This window comes from Pecten maximus, chromosome 12, assembly GCF_902652985.1.
Source record: "Pecten maximus chromosome 12, xPecMax1.1, whole genome shotgun sequence".
Lineage (NCBI taxonomy): Eukaryota > Metazoa > Mollusca > Bivalvia > Pectinida > Pectinidae > Pecten > Pecten maximus.
In genome coordinates, this window is record NC_047026.1 from 4,989,493 (window position 1) to 5,006,426 (window position 16,934).

The window sequence follows — 16,934 nt, forward strand, 5'->3', positions numbered from 1 at the left end:
GTAATGTTGGATTTTGTTAACACTAGAAATTAAATTAATAGAAAAGGGATTCCAAAAATTTCAAATAGCTCTTGATCTATGTTAAATACTTCGCCCCTAAAAATGTATCGTCTATCAAAATATTAAATTCCCTACTCATTACACTATCATTTCCTATTCCAAGCTAAAAGACAGCATTCATTCTCTTTGGTTGAAATCATTCCTTTCCAAGAAATGTGAACGGAGTTATCAACACATTGTTTTGAGTTATACTTGAGCGCATGTAAACATGGTGATCATATCCTCCAAAAGACTACTGGTATACCCATGGACAAAATGTGTCCCTCTCTTGGCCCATTTCTTTCTTTTCCAAGAAATGCGAACGGTGTTACCAACATAAATTGGTGAGCTATAGTGCATGTAAAAATGATGACCATATCTTTCAAAATATTTTTGGTATACCCATGGGGAAACTTTTCACCTAGAGATGTGTTACATTTTAATATAAAAATCTTGACTTTTTCGGATATTCCCTTCAGAGCTTGAAAATCAAGGACATAAGTCTATTCAACATCAGCAGCTAAACTCGATCTTTACATACAATTTAAAGTGTACCCCAAAAGATGTTTGCAATGATTGTTTATTACCTTATATGGTTGTATCTTAGTAAGTATGTGAATAAATTATGCGAACATATCGTGTCGTTTTCGTGATTTAGCGATATCAGGTAATTCATTTTAATGTTCGGGGCTGTAATCTAAGTCAATGTCCCTATAAGTCTACGTCGGCCAACATATGAGTGTCGTGCTGTCAAAATACATGTATATAAATGATATGTATACAACTGGTGAAAATATTCACCGCACGTCTGATTAAATACAAAACATCTTCAGTCATTGTCAACAGCTAGTATCAATATTAATTTCGCACTTGTGACACTACAGCTAGGAATCTGTCTATAGCATCGAAGAGCCCACGTGCTAATTCACTATAGGCAGGAAGGTACATGTAGAAATTACCACTTTTGATACATACGTATCTTGAGACAGCGAAGGCGGTCAAAGGCTTCCCGATAACTTCTGGTGTTAAAACGAACAAGTTTATAGTTAAAATATAATTATACACTTGTATATTAGGTCACCTGATCAAGAGACGAAGTCTTTAGGTGCTTTACCAAAATTGTGAATTTCATGACCCTGGGGTTTCAGGTTTCCCCTTGGGGAGGGGGTAAAGTTTACTTTAGTTTATATAGGGAAATCACAATTTTGACTATTATTTGTTTGATTTCTATCGGAATACATTCTTAATTTGTAAACATTATCAGCATGGGATGACAGCTGGATGGTATGCACATGTTGGCCCTGACTGACCCCCTTGGCTAATGGGCGGGGCCAAAAGGTTCAATTCAATTAACTTAAATATTTCAAAAATGTAGGTGACCGTTAAGGCCGATGGTCTCTTTTAAGATAACGCCCTCGTTTTAATGTGTGTATTTTTGTAGTCTTGCTATGTCTACACTTTAAATGAAAGAAGCAAGAAACGCGTCATAATTAAAAAGCAATTTGTATTTTTTAATAATAAATACAATATAACTGCTATAAATGATTAACGAATAAAAGTCATTGATAACAATACTGTACGACTTTGTCGGATCACATGAAATAATACGATAGCAATACGTCACTGTCAGACCACACAATTGTGATGGTGATATTTCATTATGGCAAAACTAACGAAATAAGGCTTTAATGATGCGTCACTGTGGTTGAGTACTTGCAGTTAGGCTATGTTGATAGTCAATTTAGCGGGGCACACAGAATAAGGCTACGTTAATATGGCACTTTTTCAGAACACATCGAGTAATGCGATGTTGATACTGCAAAAACACATTAAGTAAAGCAATGTCAATACTGTCCGAACACATAACGTAACGCGTCACTACGGTTGAACATACGAAATCAATGACGATGCGTCACAATGGTTGAACACGCGAATTAAGTCAAGGATGATGCGTCACAGTGGCATACACACTGGCGATTGTGAGGAAAATTCAATGCGTCTTATATCCTTCACGTAGCATAAAGTCACTCATTTACTAATAGCGATGTGTTTTCAGACGGGTCAACTGTTTGGTCCTCGTGAATCTATAACGAAAAAAAAAACAGGATTTGTTAAATACTAAAAAAAAAGGTATTGGATGCATTCAGTAAATTTTGAAAAGCTAAATACAAAACTCATAACGTTTATTTGATAACAATGTTATGCTGAAGGTGTGTAGTCGCCTTATTTAACACGGAATTATTTCAATTATACTCGATGCTTAATACTGCCTAATATACCAATAATTAGGATGATGGAGGTTAGCACTGATGGATCTCCATAACGCTAGCATATACAATGCAAAAACCCTTTTTGAATAATGGCAAACAATTGCCTTATTTCAGTCTTAATTAAACCATATATCTCCTTTCGCTGCTGAACGGGAAATGTGATTGATTCTGTTCTTGTTGATCTATCATAACAAAGACGTTCTTATTTTAATTTGAACCAGGAAAGTTAACGATGACGATCCTGTTCACAAAACCCGACAAAATTTCAATGTATTTGCACATCAACTCATGTCTTCAAGCAATATCGTCCTTTCAAAACTGATTTATTTACAATAAGTCTTCAATTATACATACTTTACTGAATGCAGATTTAACAGCCAGCCCTAAGGAAGTAAATCGCTATCAGTATTTGTGATATTTCTCGATAACAATACCGCAATGTGTTTATATAATCATAAACCCCACAATTTACTGATAAAATTCATTATTGTATAAAATGCTTCCTTAACTTTACACATTTTACTAATTTTCGCTCAATTATATTTCGATAACTTTTTTCGTATTTTTAACAACGACAATAACCTTGGGGTGCCGATTCATTACTTTGTTTAAAATCATTATTTGCGCCAGAATACTATGTTTACAGTATATCATTACCTTGACCGTTGACTTCCGTCGTTGTCTATGAATGGCGACAGAGCTGATAAAAGTGACTAGTGTCCCGACTCCTATAGATATGTATGGTATGTCGGAGGCGATGCCAACAGGTAGAAGATATGACGATTTGATGAATTTCGCCCAGTCGTCCGTTACAACAGTACTCTGTAAGCAAATGTCAATAAAAACACTGAAATGACCAATACGATATCTGGACACAAAAATTTAGCCTGTTGCTAACTAGATGTTCACCTATATGTTGAAATAAAATACCTTAATAAAATACGGAACTAATTTGTCACTTCTAAAATTACAAAAAAAGTATTCTTCGTTTCGCTTTGTCAGTTGACAAACAATGTATTTTACAGAAATACATCAGGCCTTATTTAATTTTTGAAAGCAATATACATGTATCATAATGAAAACCTTACACGACATCGTGCGTATTAACAGATCGCAATGCTTTTTAAAGGGACTTCAAAAACTTAAGTTAAATTAAGTGTTAATGAAGCAAACCTGTTCTTACATAAGTTGAACAGATTAATTGTTTTCTAATTGATTACATATCAATTTGTTGGGAAACACGGGTCCGGAAATATGTTTCAAAGAATACATCGTAACATGACCCGTGCAGGATCGGGGAAAGAATACGCCTACTGTACTATGTAACTACAATTTACTGTGTTCCCTACCCATGAAGGTGTGGGTTCTCTGTTGTTCTCTGGCCAAGGGACATATGGGAATGCAAGAATAATGCCCGCTTTGTAATCATAGATTTCCTATTTTGTCTTCTATTTAGGGGACATTGAAGAGAGCAAGATAGATCTACTGTCCCCGTTATAACACTAAGGATCTGAAATTTTCTATTCTTTCCTCCTCACTGCTCTTTATTACTTATCATTGATAGGCTCTTTGACACCCGTCCTCATATGACCCTGGCAGTTGCGATGATGTTAAACCCCGCAAAAGCAAAAACAAGCAATAATTCTCAAATTTTATAAACTGATAATTTGCATTGCCTTCATTCAATACGGCACCATTCCGTAAGTATTTTACTAATAAAACACAATAATGACAATGACCGTAAGTCTATAGAAGAAATATGTGCATTTGCATCGGCTCGTTAGCCTTTTCACGAATCATTTCATTAATGTTCCCTATGTAATGTAAATATCTGTTAGTCATTAGCAACGTTATTGCGGTTTTAATACATTACCTCATTAAACCAAAATATCGGAAAGTAAACGTCCTTTATATCCTTGACAATTCTGTAATGAAAGTTATAGCATATGATTAAAATTTGATGAATTTTCAAATAGGTCAACTATCATTTATTATCAAACAGAATACCAGTTCCTTATCGTAAATAAAAATGAACTATTTGTCAAATATATTTACGTAGATAAAATATCATATACACATTAAACTAGTTTGTTATCTGCAAAAATGATAAAAAAAATAAACAGGCAACGATGATGGACATGGATGTGTAAACATTTCCCCGTCAACCATGTAAAATTACCAGTACAAAATTTTAATAAAGTTTCAAGCTCACAGAATTTGTATATATGATCATAGTCGCGGAAAGGGCGGAAAATGGCCCTTCGTTTGTTTTGAAATTTCTTTTGATGGTGTGTTTTAGTAATAAATGATCAGACATGCTATTTCTGAATTATAATAGGAAAGAAAATATAATCAATTATTAAATAACGGAAAATATGTAAACCAAAATTTAAAAATTTAAATATGTGAATAGTGTATGAAAAATGATAGAGCAACAATGATATAGTAATAGAGCCCATACAGAAATTGGAAGAAGGTAGGATATGACAGATCGTTACATTAAACTGAAACATAAATATCCATCCCCATCACAGCTCTAAAATTTGACGGAACAAATATCGTAATATAAATTGTATTTAAATATTCCTTCAAAGTCTTGCCTCTATGGGATAAATATCAACTTAATAAAAATCATATGAACTAACTGAAGAATGCCCCTAATGATATAAGTTTGATTTAATTGAATGAATATCTTAATTTAAGAAAACAATATTACATTGTATACCCAAGATAGATGCAGTGTATAGTCTTGATATATTTACAACAGGTGTGATATATTACTTGTATAGAAATAAAATGATCAATATACATGTACTTACGTAAAATCTGGATTGTTTCTGACCAGCATATTTATTTGATATTTTCTCTCTGTTTTCAACACGCATCCAATATCCTGCAAGTAAAACAGTCATGTAGATATATTTTGTATTTTACTTATTGAAAAATATCATTAACAAAGAGTGTTGTGATGGTATCGCTACGGAGACAAGTCTGCGTCGTATATCTGTCTTGCCCTTTGTATTCTAACTACTACCAAATATACTACTTTTACTGTATCTTATTGTATTTCCAAGTACTGTTTATATATCATGTGATTGTATTTGTATTCTGTGTGTCTTGATAAAGGGGCGGGTTGCCTCGAAAATGTGACATTTTCTTCATTTTTCACACAGTTAGAATTACTTTTTTGCCCATATTAACATTTCAAGAAATTCGTATCCTGCAGATAAACCTTTGCAAGGATCTAGTGTTATCCGGATTATTACCGTTAATATTATTTGGCTATCCCTCTGTTGATCACCATTCTTCAAGTATTTTACTAACAAAATAACTGAATAATGACAATGATTGTTATAAGTATAAATAAGAAATTCGTGCATTTGCATTGACTCGTTAGCCTCTTCATGAATCATTAACTTTCCCTAGGTTATGTATATAGCATTATTCAAAAACGTTAATAATTAATTTTTCTTTGTTTTCATGGTAAATACTCAAATGTGATTGGTCGAAAATTCTTTTCATTCTTCTATAATTATTATTTTTTGTTTTTATGGTAAATACTCAAATGTGATTGGTCGAAAAATTCTTTTCATTCTTCTATGAACGAAATTCTGAGAATGGCGCGAAAAATGTGACGTCACAATACGACAATTGACGTTGCGTATTTATTTGAGAAAAAGAATCCGATATAAAACCAGTAAAATTGTACATAAAACATGTTTTAAAATTAGAAAACTATTTTCAAAAATTAATTATAAGCGTTGATGTCAATTAGTTTTTAGTTTCATAGGGTTATCAACAAAATTTTGTTTGTAAACTTCTGTAAGAATCCGCTACGTATGTTATATTGGTCACCCTAGTAATGGACATTTTCCCTCTATTTTAAAATATCTACACTTACTGAAACAAACCACTGTATGTTTATGGAAATGTGTAGGCATTTATGAAATGGAACCTGTGGAAGGCTCATGATGGATCCTTTTTAATGAATCTGCTAATGTGTATGATGTTTATTATAAGGTTAATTTTCGTTTCAGAATTACACGTTTTTTCTTCCGATTAGCTCACTTTTACAATCTCTAATGATTAGATTAGATTAGAAGTATATCTGGACTCTTTTAAAGACGAGTATTGATACAAATTATTGGTCAACCATACATTTCTTTCGTATTTGACATATGCTAGAACAATAGGCAGGTCATACATACGTGCATTACATCTATGTATGATTCATGGAGGGCTGCATCAGGTCTGATTCCTTGCACGCCGTTTATCACACTTTCATCTGCATACAGGAAATGTGGCATGGAAACAGAGAATGGCGACCCTGAAAGTCAACAACACGCTTTAATGAGATTTAACAACATGTTATTCATGTATATTACACGCATATCCTTCGTCGTCAACTATGAACCACGTAGTAATTAAGAAATTCAACCATTAAAAGTTCACGAGAAGAATAAAACAAAACAATGGATACTAAGTAAACGTTATTTGCGTTATTGATGGTTTCCTGCCATTTAAATTACACTAACTCATGGAAGTTACTTTCCCTAAATTACAGCTAAAGCGGTATCACCAGAACTCAAAAATAAAACCATAAAATGGTAATTTAAAGAATAAACCAATGTTCCAGATTCAGCTGTATCATGTGGTAAAAAATAATAGTTTATGTCAATATCCCACTCTAATATAAATGGTGTAGTAATCACTGAATTTCAGAAGTAATGTACTTTTTGTTATCTCACAATCGTTACTGTTACATATTCCTTGTGGTATGACTACAACAAAGAATACCCAACAAGGGCAAAATATAAACAAAATATATAGATATGCATGGAAGTCATGAAAGAGTACAAAAGACCAGGCGCTTCGGAGGAGACTCAGATGATAATTTGCTAACACATTATCAAATGGCAGAGTTAAATGATAAGTAAGATATTGCGCTGACGTTTAACCTTTCCTACAGACGCTGATATTGTACAGCCCACTGGGTGGGCAGTTGTTCATTGGAGTACAGAATCCTTCATTGGCAGGGTTCTGATCAGGGTTGTCGAATATATCACGAGGGTGTGTGAATCGGTATGTATCTATCCCATGCACCATTGTGTCTCTCTCGTAATCCATCGTCATTGACCTGAAATATCAGAATAATTTTTTTTATAAAGGACATTGTAAATTTAAATTCAAAATCTGCACGCTTTATTCATCTTTACCCCCGAGCTTTAATCGTACCGAATAATCGCTGAATATGGATTTTTGCGTGATGTTTCTTCGTGTACTGCTATGATTATATAGGAAGTGGTATTTGGTTTTGTTTTGTTTATTTTGTTTAACGTCCTATTAACAGCTAAGTTCATTTAAGGACGGCCTCCCGTGCTTGCGACATGCATGCGTGTGGCGAGTGCGTATGTGTGTTTTGGGAGGCTACGGTATGTTCGTGTTAAGTCTCCTTGTGATAGGCCGGAACTTTTACCTCACTGAAGCATACTGCCGAAGACACCCAGCAGCACACCCCACCAGGGATGAATACCTTTCACAATATAACTTTAGTTTATGTATCAAAAGTTACAACACAGGTAATACTATGTATTAGGCTTGTTGACCCGGATATTATTTTGTCCTCGTTTTCGTGATTTTAAGCTAAAAATATTTTTGTATCATCATGGTAGATTCTTGGTTTTTTCTGAACTAATGACGCCATTTACACAATTACATATGTGGCATGCAAGGGAGCGGTATTAAAGTATACTATTAATCTTACGATACACGACATTATTTACCTGGTTGACGAACAGATTTCGCTTTGCACAATATGCCTCATAATTTTTTCTTACCTGCAAAGCTGCGAAAAAAAGAATGGTGGATGATCTGTTTTTTTAACGAACGGATGGAAAAGGTTACCGTCTGAAATGAAATGAAAAAACATAGTGGAGAGGGAACGTCTTCTTAAGGTTTATTCTGATATAATTAAAATGGTAATTGAGTTCATACCTACAACTTTCACGGCAAAATGCAAAGACAAACGAATTAGACAGTAAAACAAGCATGCAACTACATATACGGCCAATTTCCCTTTACCATAAAACATTATTGCTGATCAACCATTTCTTTACAAGAAATTCTTGATAAGATTTTTATTTGATTGAGCTTTTGGTCAAGTTTGGTGTACCTTCATCTGAGCGTCTTTCCTAGTGATGATTCTTCAACTATCGATTGGCCATAAACAATACAAAAATAAATGACATCTTCTTACCAACAATTAATTGTATGGGATCAGTACTTTAAAAACGTTACCTTATTATGAATCAAATAAGTACGGTACCTGATGGTGACCTAAAGACAACGTATTGCTTTTCATTGTTTTAATACGTTTCAGTCTTAATGTCATGATAACAACCATTGCTTTGTTGTTAATCCTGAGAATATTTTCAATCAAGACACCATCAATTTACGATTTTTATCACATGCCATATCACTTGTGAAACAAGCGCAGTTATGGGATAAAATATATGCTACATAATCTGGAGTTCACGTTTTGTATACCGGGGCAACTCCCCAGGAAATTTGTAATAAATAACCATTCTGGATTTTGTAATAAGCCAAACAGTTATCAATTTTGTGAACTGATTTACAACAATGTATACAACATCATCATCTACTTCTTCGTCACGACCTTCATCCTCATCTTGGTTATCTAATATAAACATCTAGACGCCCTGTGTGATACGTACCAGTTCCGTTGATCATGTTACTCTCCTCTGTACTCCAGTAGTCTAACATACTGAAACACAGAGAACTACATATAACTCCTGGCTGACAATAGAATGGGTATGGGCAGTTTTTAGTATTTGTATTACTTTTTTTCAGAATTCCTCGTTCCTCAGAGTAAACTGAGATTTTATGTAACCGGTGACATTTTTTCATTGCAATATGCTAAAATTTCAAACATAAGCTCCGTCAAGAACCCATGCTTATCTTCGAAGCAGGCCTATTTTCAAATTAGTCTTATTTTTGAAGTATTTTCTAGGCGAGGTCTGAAGACTCTTTTCGTGTCTGTTAGTACATATATATACAAAACGAACTATCTATAAGTTAATGGTTTTTATCACAAGATTTGAATAACCATAGCCACTTTTTTTATTATAAACTTATCGTGAGTCTACCGATATATATCTACATTTTTACATGTTTCGTTGTTTTGTGTCATTTTGGCCCTTATGACTTTTCTCGTGTTGATGGGCCATTAAGCATTTTAACTAACTAACTAGGCGAGGGAGGCTAATTCATACTTTGGAAACCTTAAAAAATAACTGTAAATTAAATCATCAGCTCTCTTCTTCTTACTAACTAAAACTCGTTAATGACATTTACCCCGTTCGTCATCCAGAATTGGACTTGATCTTTAAGTCGAACAACAATTCCATTTATTTTGCTTATTGACAAATAAACAAGACCTACATCTTGTGTAATATTCGATATTTAAAACGCACAACCAATCCTGAACAAAACACATCACGTGATCACCATGATCATGATTTTCATAATTTATTCATAGACACAGTCGTGCATGTCGAAATATTAGTGTAATTATACGAAAAAAGACCTGACATCGTGACCTCTAATTACCATATCAATCATATCAGGTGATGTAGGGTGGCGGGTTTTTATGCATAACGTAGAGAAAACAGGTAAATATATCATAGAGTAAGCAAGAAAATGGAATATCACCGGCAGTTGTTACGTCACATCTGAATAATTATCAGATAAGCATATCTGGAGGGAAATGGGGATTAATATCCAATGTTGACAATTACCGAAATTTTATGAATAGTCTATGATGTATATCAAAGCAAATTGTCATAATTTATTTTTATAATTTTCCTGTCGGTAGCTGCACATGTATACATGTAATGTAAACAGTTACCAGATATATACCTGCAGATAAAACACCTACACAATGATGCTAGGGAGACTACCAAGTCGGCAACAAAGCCCCACATTGGTTAAACATTTAAAAGCTCGGGGTATTTCCGTCATGCCTGAAGGGTAAGTTATTAGCGTATACCTGGATGATATAAATGACATACATACATTGTTCCCAGATTACATGGAGTGAAGGAAAGGGGAGGGGGATATTCATGAGCTTTCGTCAGGTGAATAGAGAAGGCGGAGGGGGTATCTATGTGATACGGACACTGATCTACGATCAAACAGACTTACAAAATTGATATCAACATTTCTTATGGCTAGTTACCTATCAGGCTACATATCTATTTTGTAACTTCATAACATACTGGCCAATCAGTGGCTACCAGACATTTTTTCTCTGGCTCAACTAAACAGGGGATGTTCAAAAGTTTATTTTTTCAATTAATTGATTGTTCCCACACATTCGTTCGTGTATTGTTAATAATTAAGTCGGCTTATTTTCTTAATATATATCACTGCAAGGAACCCAAGGCTTACTTTCGAGTACGGCCTATTTTCGATGAAGGCTTATTATCGAGTTTTAAGGATATGTTCCATTAATTTAACACAGTTCTTGAAAAAACAAACTTACTCTTTGCCGTTCCAAAAACGAATGTCAAAATTATTTGCTACATTTCTTTTCCCGGATTCTATGGTCCAAATGCCATCGTCCGAGTTATTTAACTGCAGTAAAAAAAAACAAAATGAAAGTTAACTACAAAAACTGAAATCGTGTTGACATGTAAGTGTAGTAGTAATATAATTGTGAACCTGGATCACATTGAGAAAAAATAGATATAAAACAATTTCTGTGCTTTGCGAAAATCTCTTTTAACATTCATCGAATAAATTATATTCAGAACAGTCTCTTCGTGTAATTTATAATTTCTGTAGCAATGCATATATTTAAAAAAGAGTTTCTATGTTTTTTTATTCAAAACTATCTAGACATTTCACACACGTATAAATAGGCAAGCTCTCGACAATATCATGGGATTTATATATACTGTGGTCAGAAACATTTCTTTTTTCAGTAATGACAGAAATGTGTTAAAGTCATCTCATCAAACATACTATTTGGCAATAACACTTAACACTTATCCTTTCAACTTACAATATACCTTGTAAAAAAATCCGAAGTGGTCATCAAACGGAATGTCTAGCACTTGTAACTCTTCCTTGACTTTATGGAGGATAGTGTCTTGGTAACCCCAAAGGATATCATGGACAGAAAGACGAATGAAAAGTTGGTTGTCATCTACGGAGTCCGCCAACAACTCCGTCATGAGTTTGACGAATTCATACTCATATCGGAGTGTATTGAACATTGTCTGTAACAGATGTTTTACTCAAAATAGACAATATTTTGGCGTATATATCTCTTACTAATTTAGTAATTTAAATGTAACACAATAAAAACTAAGCGATCCACTGTATCGCTGTCTTACCCGACCTTTTGAGCCCCCCTCCCCCTTCCCGGGCGATTGCCACTTGTAGAATGTTTTTTTTTTTTCAATTAACAAACAGCAACCTTATCAAACACTAACAACTTTCCATCCTACAGTATTTCAGTTATCTACTACGATGGAATGAATCTGAACAAATTTTGGAGGTTTCAAAAAAAAGTTATTTTGTACAATTATAATATTTTACATAAAAAATGGTTACATAGGATTATTGGAGCAGCATATTAATGTATAACAAATATTTGCCGTCTGTAAAGTAATACTTTTGTTAATCCTTTTCTCATTTTTTTAGGTTGTTGTAGTATTGACGATTAAAGTTTAGAGAAAAACAGGCTACTAAGGTAAAGTAGTTAACGTTTTTGTCCAATATTTCAATCTAAGTCAATACTTTTCAAAAATCAGATATCCAAATCGGCCTCCATGAAACCGTTGAACGATAAATTTTACCCTCAAGGTTACAGGTCTTCATACATACCTTGTTTTCACTAAAATTAAGAACAATTACAGTTAAATAATAATTATCAACGACAAGGTTTATACTGACCAGTAAAATTACGTTGAGCGTTAAAAATGTGTCTGACTCTGGTCCCACTGACCTCGATCTGTCAAACACGTATGTATCAGGCTCACGATAGGACACTGTACCATTTGCGTTGAATGTGACATTAGTTTTTGTTGATATCAGTCTAAAAGAAAAAGAAAAATATAACATTAAATCAGCTATTATTTTCGAACGGAATGCTTTGCGGGTTATTGAATAATGAGATTTGAGATAATCTATAACTAGGGTCATTTGACCGTAAACACAAGATATATATATATTTATTTATTTATTAGTATTGTTTCAAACTTATAAGTAATTTTAGCAATTAAAAGACATTAAGCATATATTACTAGGTAACTATACATCAATAAATAAGTATAAGGTGATTCATGTTCCAAGCTAAAAATAGTAACAGTGACCTTGACCTGTAACTCCCAATTGTCCCGAGATGTTATGGTCCTAATCATTGTGTGAAGTTGATCAAAATCCCTAAAGGAATGAAGCTTTGGTGTTACGGACGTACGTACATACGTACAAGACAAACGGAGAGGAAACTAAAAGCCACCCGGTTTCACCGGAAGGGGACTAATAATCTCGTTTAGACCTTTTTAATTTCACTACATTGAATCTCCAATAGTATAAGAACAATACCCTTGAAAACAATCTGCGTTGTCAAGGTAAATTTATTTTATTGACGATTCTAACTAATTAGGCAGACGCTATGGTTAAATTGACGACGCAGTTCAAGTAAGATAGGTCTTTATGAGGTCAATCAGTCTACATTATAATCAGACAAGCGATAGGATGTTGATGAAAACTTTATTGGATCAATTGATATAAGTACTTACAACGTGCATGTATCTTGAATAGGTTGTACATCTTCGCATTGTGCCAAATACATTATAACCTATGCGCAAAAAATCGGCCTTATCCTTAGAAGATGCCATTATTCTTAACACGGACTATTTTTCTGATTATTTCTTCTGACACTCAAACTTTATTTACAGACAGTTTGACTAAAAGTAAACAATTCCTTCAGGAGATGAAAACTCAAGATCAAAACCGATATCGAGTATTTTTGTATGGTAGATATTTACGTATGTGTATAGCCATTTTCCTACGATTGCTATCTCCACACCTGTACAATGTTTTTGTATGGTCATTGGTGTACGATTGCTATTTCATCACCTGTATGTGTAAGGTCATTGGTGTACGATTGCTATTTCATCACCTGTATGTGTATGGTCATTGGTGTACGATTGCTATTTCATCACCTGTATGTGTATGGTCATTGGTGTACGATTGCTATTTCATCACCTGTATGTGTAAGGTCATTGGTGTACGATTGCTATTTCATTACCTGTATGTGTAAGGTCATTGATTGGTGTACGATTGCTATTTCATCACCTGTATGTGTATGGTCATTGGTGTACGATTCCTATTTCATCACCTGTATGTGTATGGTCATTGGTGTACGATTGCTATTTCATCACCTGTATGTGTAAGGTCATTGTTGTACGATTACTATTTTCTCACCTGTATGTATATGGACCCCGTTGTCTGACTGCCATTTTCTTGTTCATTTTAGTTACTTCCTCCGGATTAAGTACGTCGAAGAAAAAAAATTCGAAATATATCGGAAAAGGCGGTTCCGTCCATGCTTTGTAGACAAAGGTTCCATCCTCCAATGTAACTTCCTGTTTCAAACGAGAAGGAAAGTTTGCTTTAGTACTTTTATTGATCTGATCTGTTCTTGGTGATATGTGTATTGTTATATGGCTCTTTTTGTCGCTTTGTGATTTGTCGAGACGTACCCTAAAACAGAAACAATGGAAAACCACCTGTTTTTTGACAATTCGTTTATCACAAAGTAAAGAAATCGAACTTAAATACATATTACATACTGAAATTTACATGTATTTCTTAATTAAACATACAATAAATCCATCGCGACTTTTGATATGGTTCACACCAGGGTTTATCAGCCATAGAATCTTATAATCTCCTTGGCTGCCAGCCTCGATGATAATCAAATTCAATGTTAGATAAACCCTGGTGTTGACCTCACCTAAAGTAAAAAAAAACTTGTAAGGTAAAGTGGGATAGCAATTACAAACACATCAACCGTAAATGTTTTAAACACAGATTAAGGTTTTTTTCGCATACAACTTAAAATGCATCATTACTATTGACAGTATACTGTAAACAACTGTGCTGTATTTTATAACAGTGTTCATGATGTTTATAAGGAATAATACCGTAATATAAAAAAAACTTTATTTTCCTCAACCTAAAATAACAAAATTAATAAACACACTGAAAATGGTGATTGATGGTGACGTTGAACGGTAATAATTAAAAATTCAAGTTATTGGATGGGATGGCAATGCCTTGTAAAGCCCATATATTAAAATTTGTTACTGGCAGGTTCAACCTTTTTATTTTCAAAGGAAATAGTTAATATATACCTGAACAGGAGGATCTTAAGAAGATACATTTTAAGTATTACTTATTAATGGTTGCGTTATTAAGAAAAAAAAAGGAAATAAATTAATAAAAGTAAATGGACCTCTTCTTGTTGTTATACATGTCATTCTTTAGACATAATATGTCGATTTGAAAATAACTAACCAAATTATTACATTTAAATGTAGTCATGTTAACACTGGTTTTGTTTTGTTTAGCATCACAGCCAAGGTCATTTAAGGTCAGTATCCAAAGTATGCGAGATGCATGTGTGTGATTATGTGTGCATGTTTTGAGATGTTGTGGTATTTGTCTCCTACTGCCAAATTTCTGCTTCCTAATGTCTCCCTTGATAATGCCTCACTTTTGGCCTTTATTTGAGCGTTCACCCCTGTGAGGAAGGTTTTAGGTTCTGTCCCCTGGCATATCAGGGCCTTTAAAATGGTAGTTAATATGGTTGGGCGTTGTCCGTCCATCCGGCGTAAACTTTCATTTGTCCGGCAATCTCCTACATTTTTCGACTGATTTCTTTGACATATGGTATACACTATAATCTTCATATGAAGTTGTAAACAGAAATTGATTTGTTTGGTTGGATTTAGTATGTTTAACGTCCTATCGACAGCTAAGGTCATTAGTAGCTATTTTTTTGCAAAATGTATTGCCTTTCGTTTATTTAAGTGTTTTTACCGGAGATCTTCACTTTGATGGAAATCTTTAAAATGTTGTAGGCCTTATAATCATAATATGAAGTTGTATTCAATGCGTTGTAAACATTTGATGACTTGCCTCCCGTAGTGTTAAAAATTGAATATTGAATTTGTAGTGAAAGGTGAGATTTATAGCACGCCAGCTAGCCGGGGGGTATTGAACACTATACATCTTTCGACTTTAAACAAACAATTCAACGCTTAATCTTTCGCTCTCGTTTGAACGAGAAGTTTTAGCAAACGCCGTGGCTTTACTTATTCCCGTTAAATTACCATAGTTTGTCGTTTGTATTTATCTTATTATATATATTTATCTCTTAATTACTCACTTCTGATTGTCGGAATGTGCAGTATATTATCAGTCAGCCTATCGTCTGAAAACATGTCGGAATTGTCATCAAGCTGACACGACATAAATGTATCTGGATAAAGATTAACCATACCCATATTAGTGCAGTCCATCAACAATATCATGCAAGCATTCGGGTTCCGTGTAGGAGACGCATCTCCAACAACAACAAAAACAGGACGCTGACATATCTGTCTATACGACCCGATTACTCTGTTTTCAAATTCAGCGGGCATGGTCCATAACCATAATCGCAATTGTTATAAAATAAAACATCTTACTTTCTTTTCTAAAAAGTTATATAACAAGTTACATTAAAACAGTTCACACAATTTGACCTTCTAATTATTTTTTTTTTAGTTAACGTCCTATTAACAGCTTAGGTCATTTAAGGACGTTTGGTTTGGGTTTATTTTGTTTAACGTTCTATTAACAGCTAAGGTCACTTAAGGACGGCCTCCCGTGTTTGCAATATGAATATGTGTAGTGAGTGCGATTGTGTGTTTTGGGAGGCTGCGGTATGTTCGTGTTAAAGTCTCCTTGTAATAGGCCGGAACTTTTACCGATTATAGTGCTACCTCACTGAAGCATACTGCCGAAGACACCCAGCAACGTTTGGTGCCGCCAGCTGTAACGGTGTCCAAAGGGTATGTCGTATGAACTGACAGGGCGTTAAGTGTACTACTGTATTTAAATCGAAAAAGTTCCATTTATATCATTAAGTAAACGCAACAATGAAATAAATACTGTAAATACAGGCGAGGAGAATTAAACTCAAATATGAACCTAAGGGTTTCATTATCATCCTTTGTAAATTGTCTATATCTAATTTATCGGGAGATAAGCTAAATCAATTATATACTCTGGAGTTTCAATATTGTGAAAATATACAGCCTTGTGCATCAAAACAGTAAACAGAACACATCGGTTTGTAGACTAAAACGTGCACATTTTATTCTTAGTTATGTATACCTGAACGTTTTACTTCACCTGAGCAGAGACATATATACAGAGAGATTGGCAGCTCTCTATTTGCCCTTGTCTTTACATAGTGGCCCCTGACCTTCCCACAATCCTTTGCGGTCGCTCGGTTCAGTCTTCACTAGACGCCATATCGGA

The 16,934-nt window shown here is 34.1% G+C and overlaps 1 protein-coding gene across 2 annotated transcripts in view; it reads right to left on the reverse strand.

The window, feature by feature from the left end:
* Positions 1 to 1,523: 1,523 nt before the first annotated feature.
* LOC117339477 (lysosome membrane protein 2-like) overlaps positions 1,524 to 16,934 on the reverse strand; it is a 30,956-nt gene continuing 15,545 nt past the window's right edge. The window contains exons 3-14 of one of the 2 annotated variants that reach the window (XM_033901086.1): positions 13,827 to 13,987; positions 12,291 to 12,432; positions 11,402 to 11,611; positions 10,873 to 10,964; positions 9,044 to 9,093; positions 8,147 to 8,216; positions 7,268 to 7,446; positions 6,518 to 6,636; positions 5,129 to 5,202; positions 4,183 to 4,234; positions 2,967 to 3,131; positions 1,524 to 2,123 (exon numbers count right to left, since the gene is read on the reverse strand). In XM_033901086.1, coding sequence (XP_033756977.1) covers positions 2,064 to 2,123; positions 2,967 to 3,131; positions 4,183 to 4,234; positions 5,129 to 5,202; positions 6,518 to 6,636; positions 7,268 to 7,446; positions 8,147 to 8,216; positions 9,044 to 9,093; positions 10,873 to 10,964; positions 11,402 to 11,611; positions 12,291 to 12,432; positions 13,827 to 13,987 — 1,374 coding nt within the window. In that variant the 3' untranslated portion in view covers positions 1,524 to 2,063. Of the gene's footprint in view, positions 2,124 to 2,966; positions 3,132 to 4,182; positions 4,235 to 5,128; positions 5,203 to 6,517; positions 6,637 to 7,267; positions 7,447 to 8,146; positions 8,217 to 9,043; positions 9,094 to 10,872; positions 10,965 to 11,401; positions 11,612 to 12,290; positions 12,433 to 13,740; positions 13,749 to 13,826; positions 13,988 to 16,934 lie in introns of those variants that run through there. The other variant, XM_033901087.1, reaches the window with a different exon arrangement.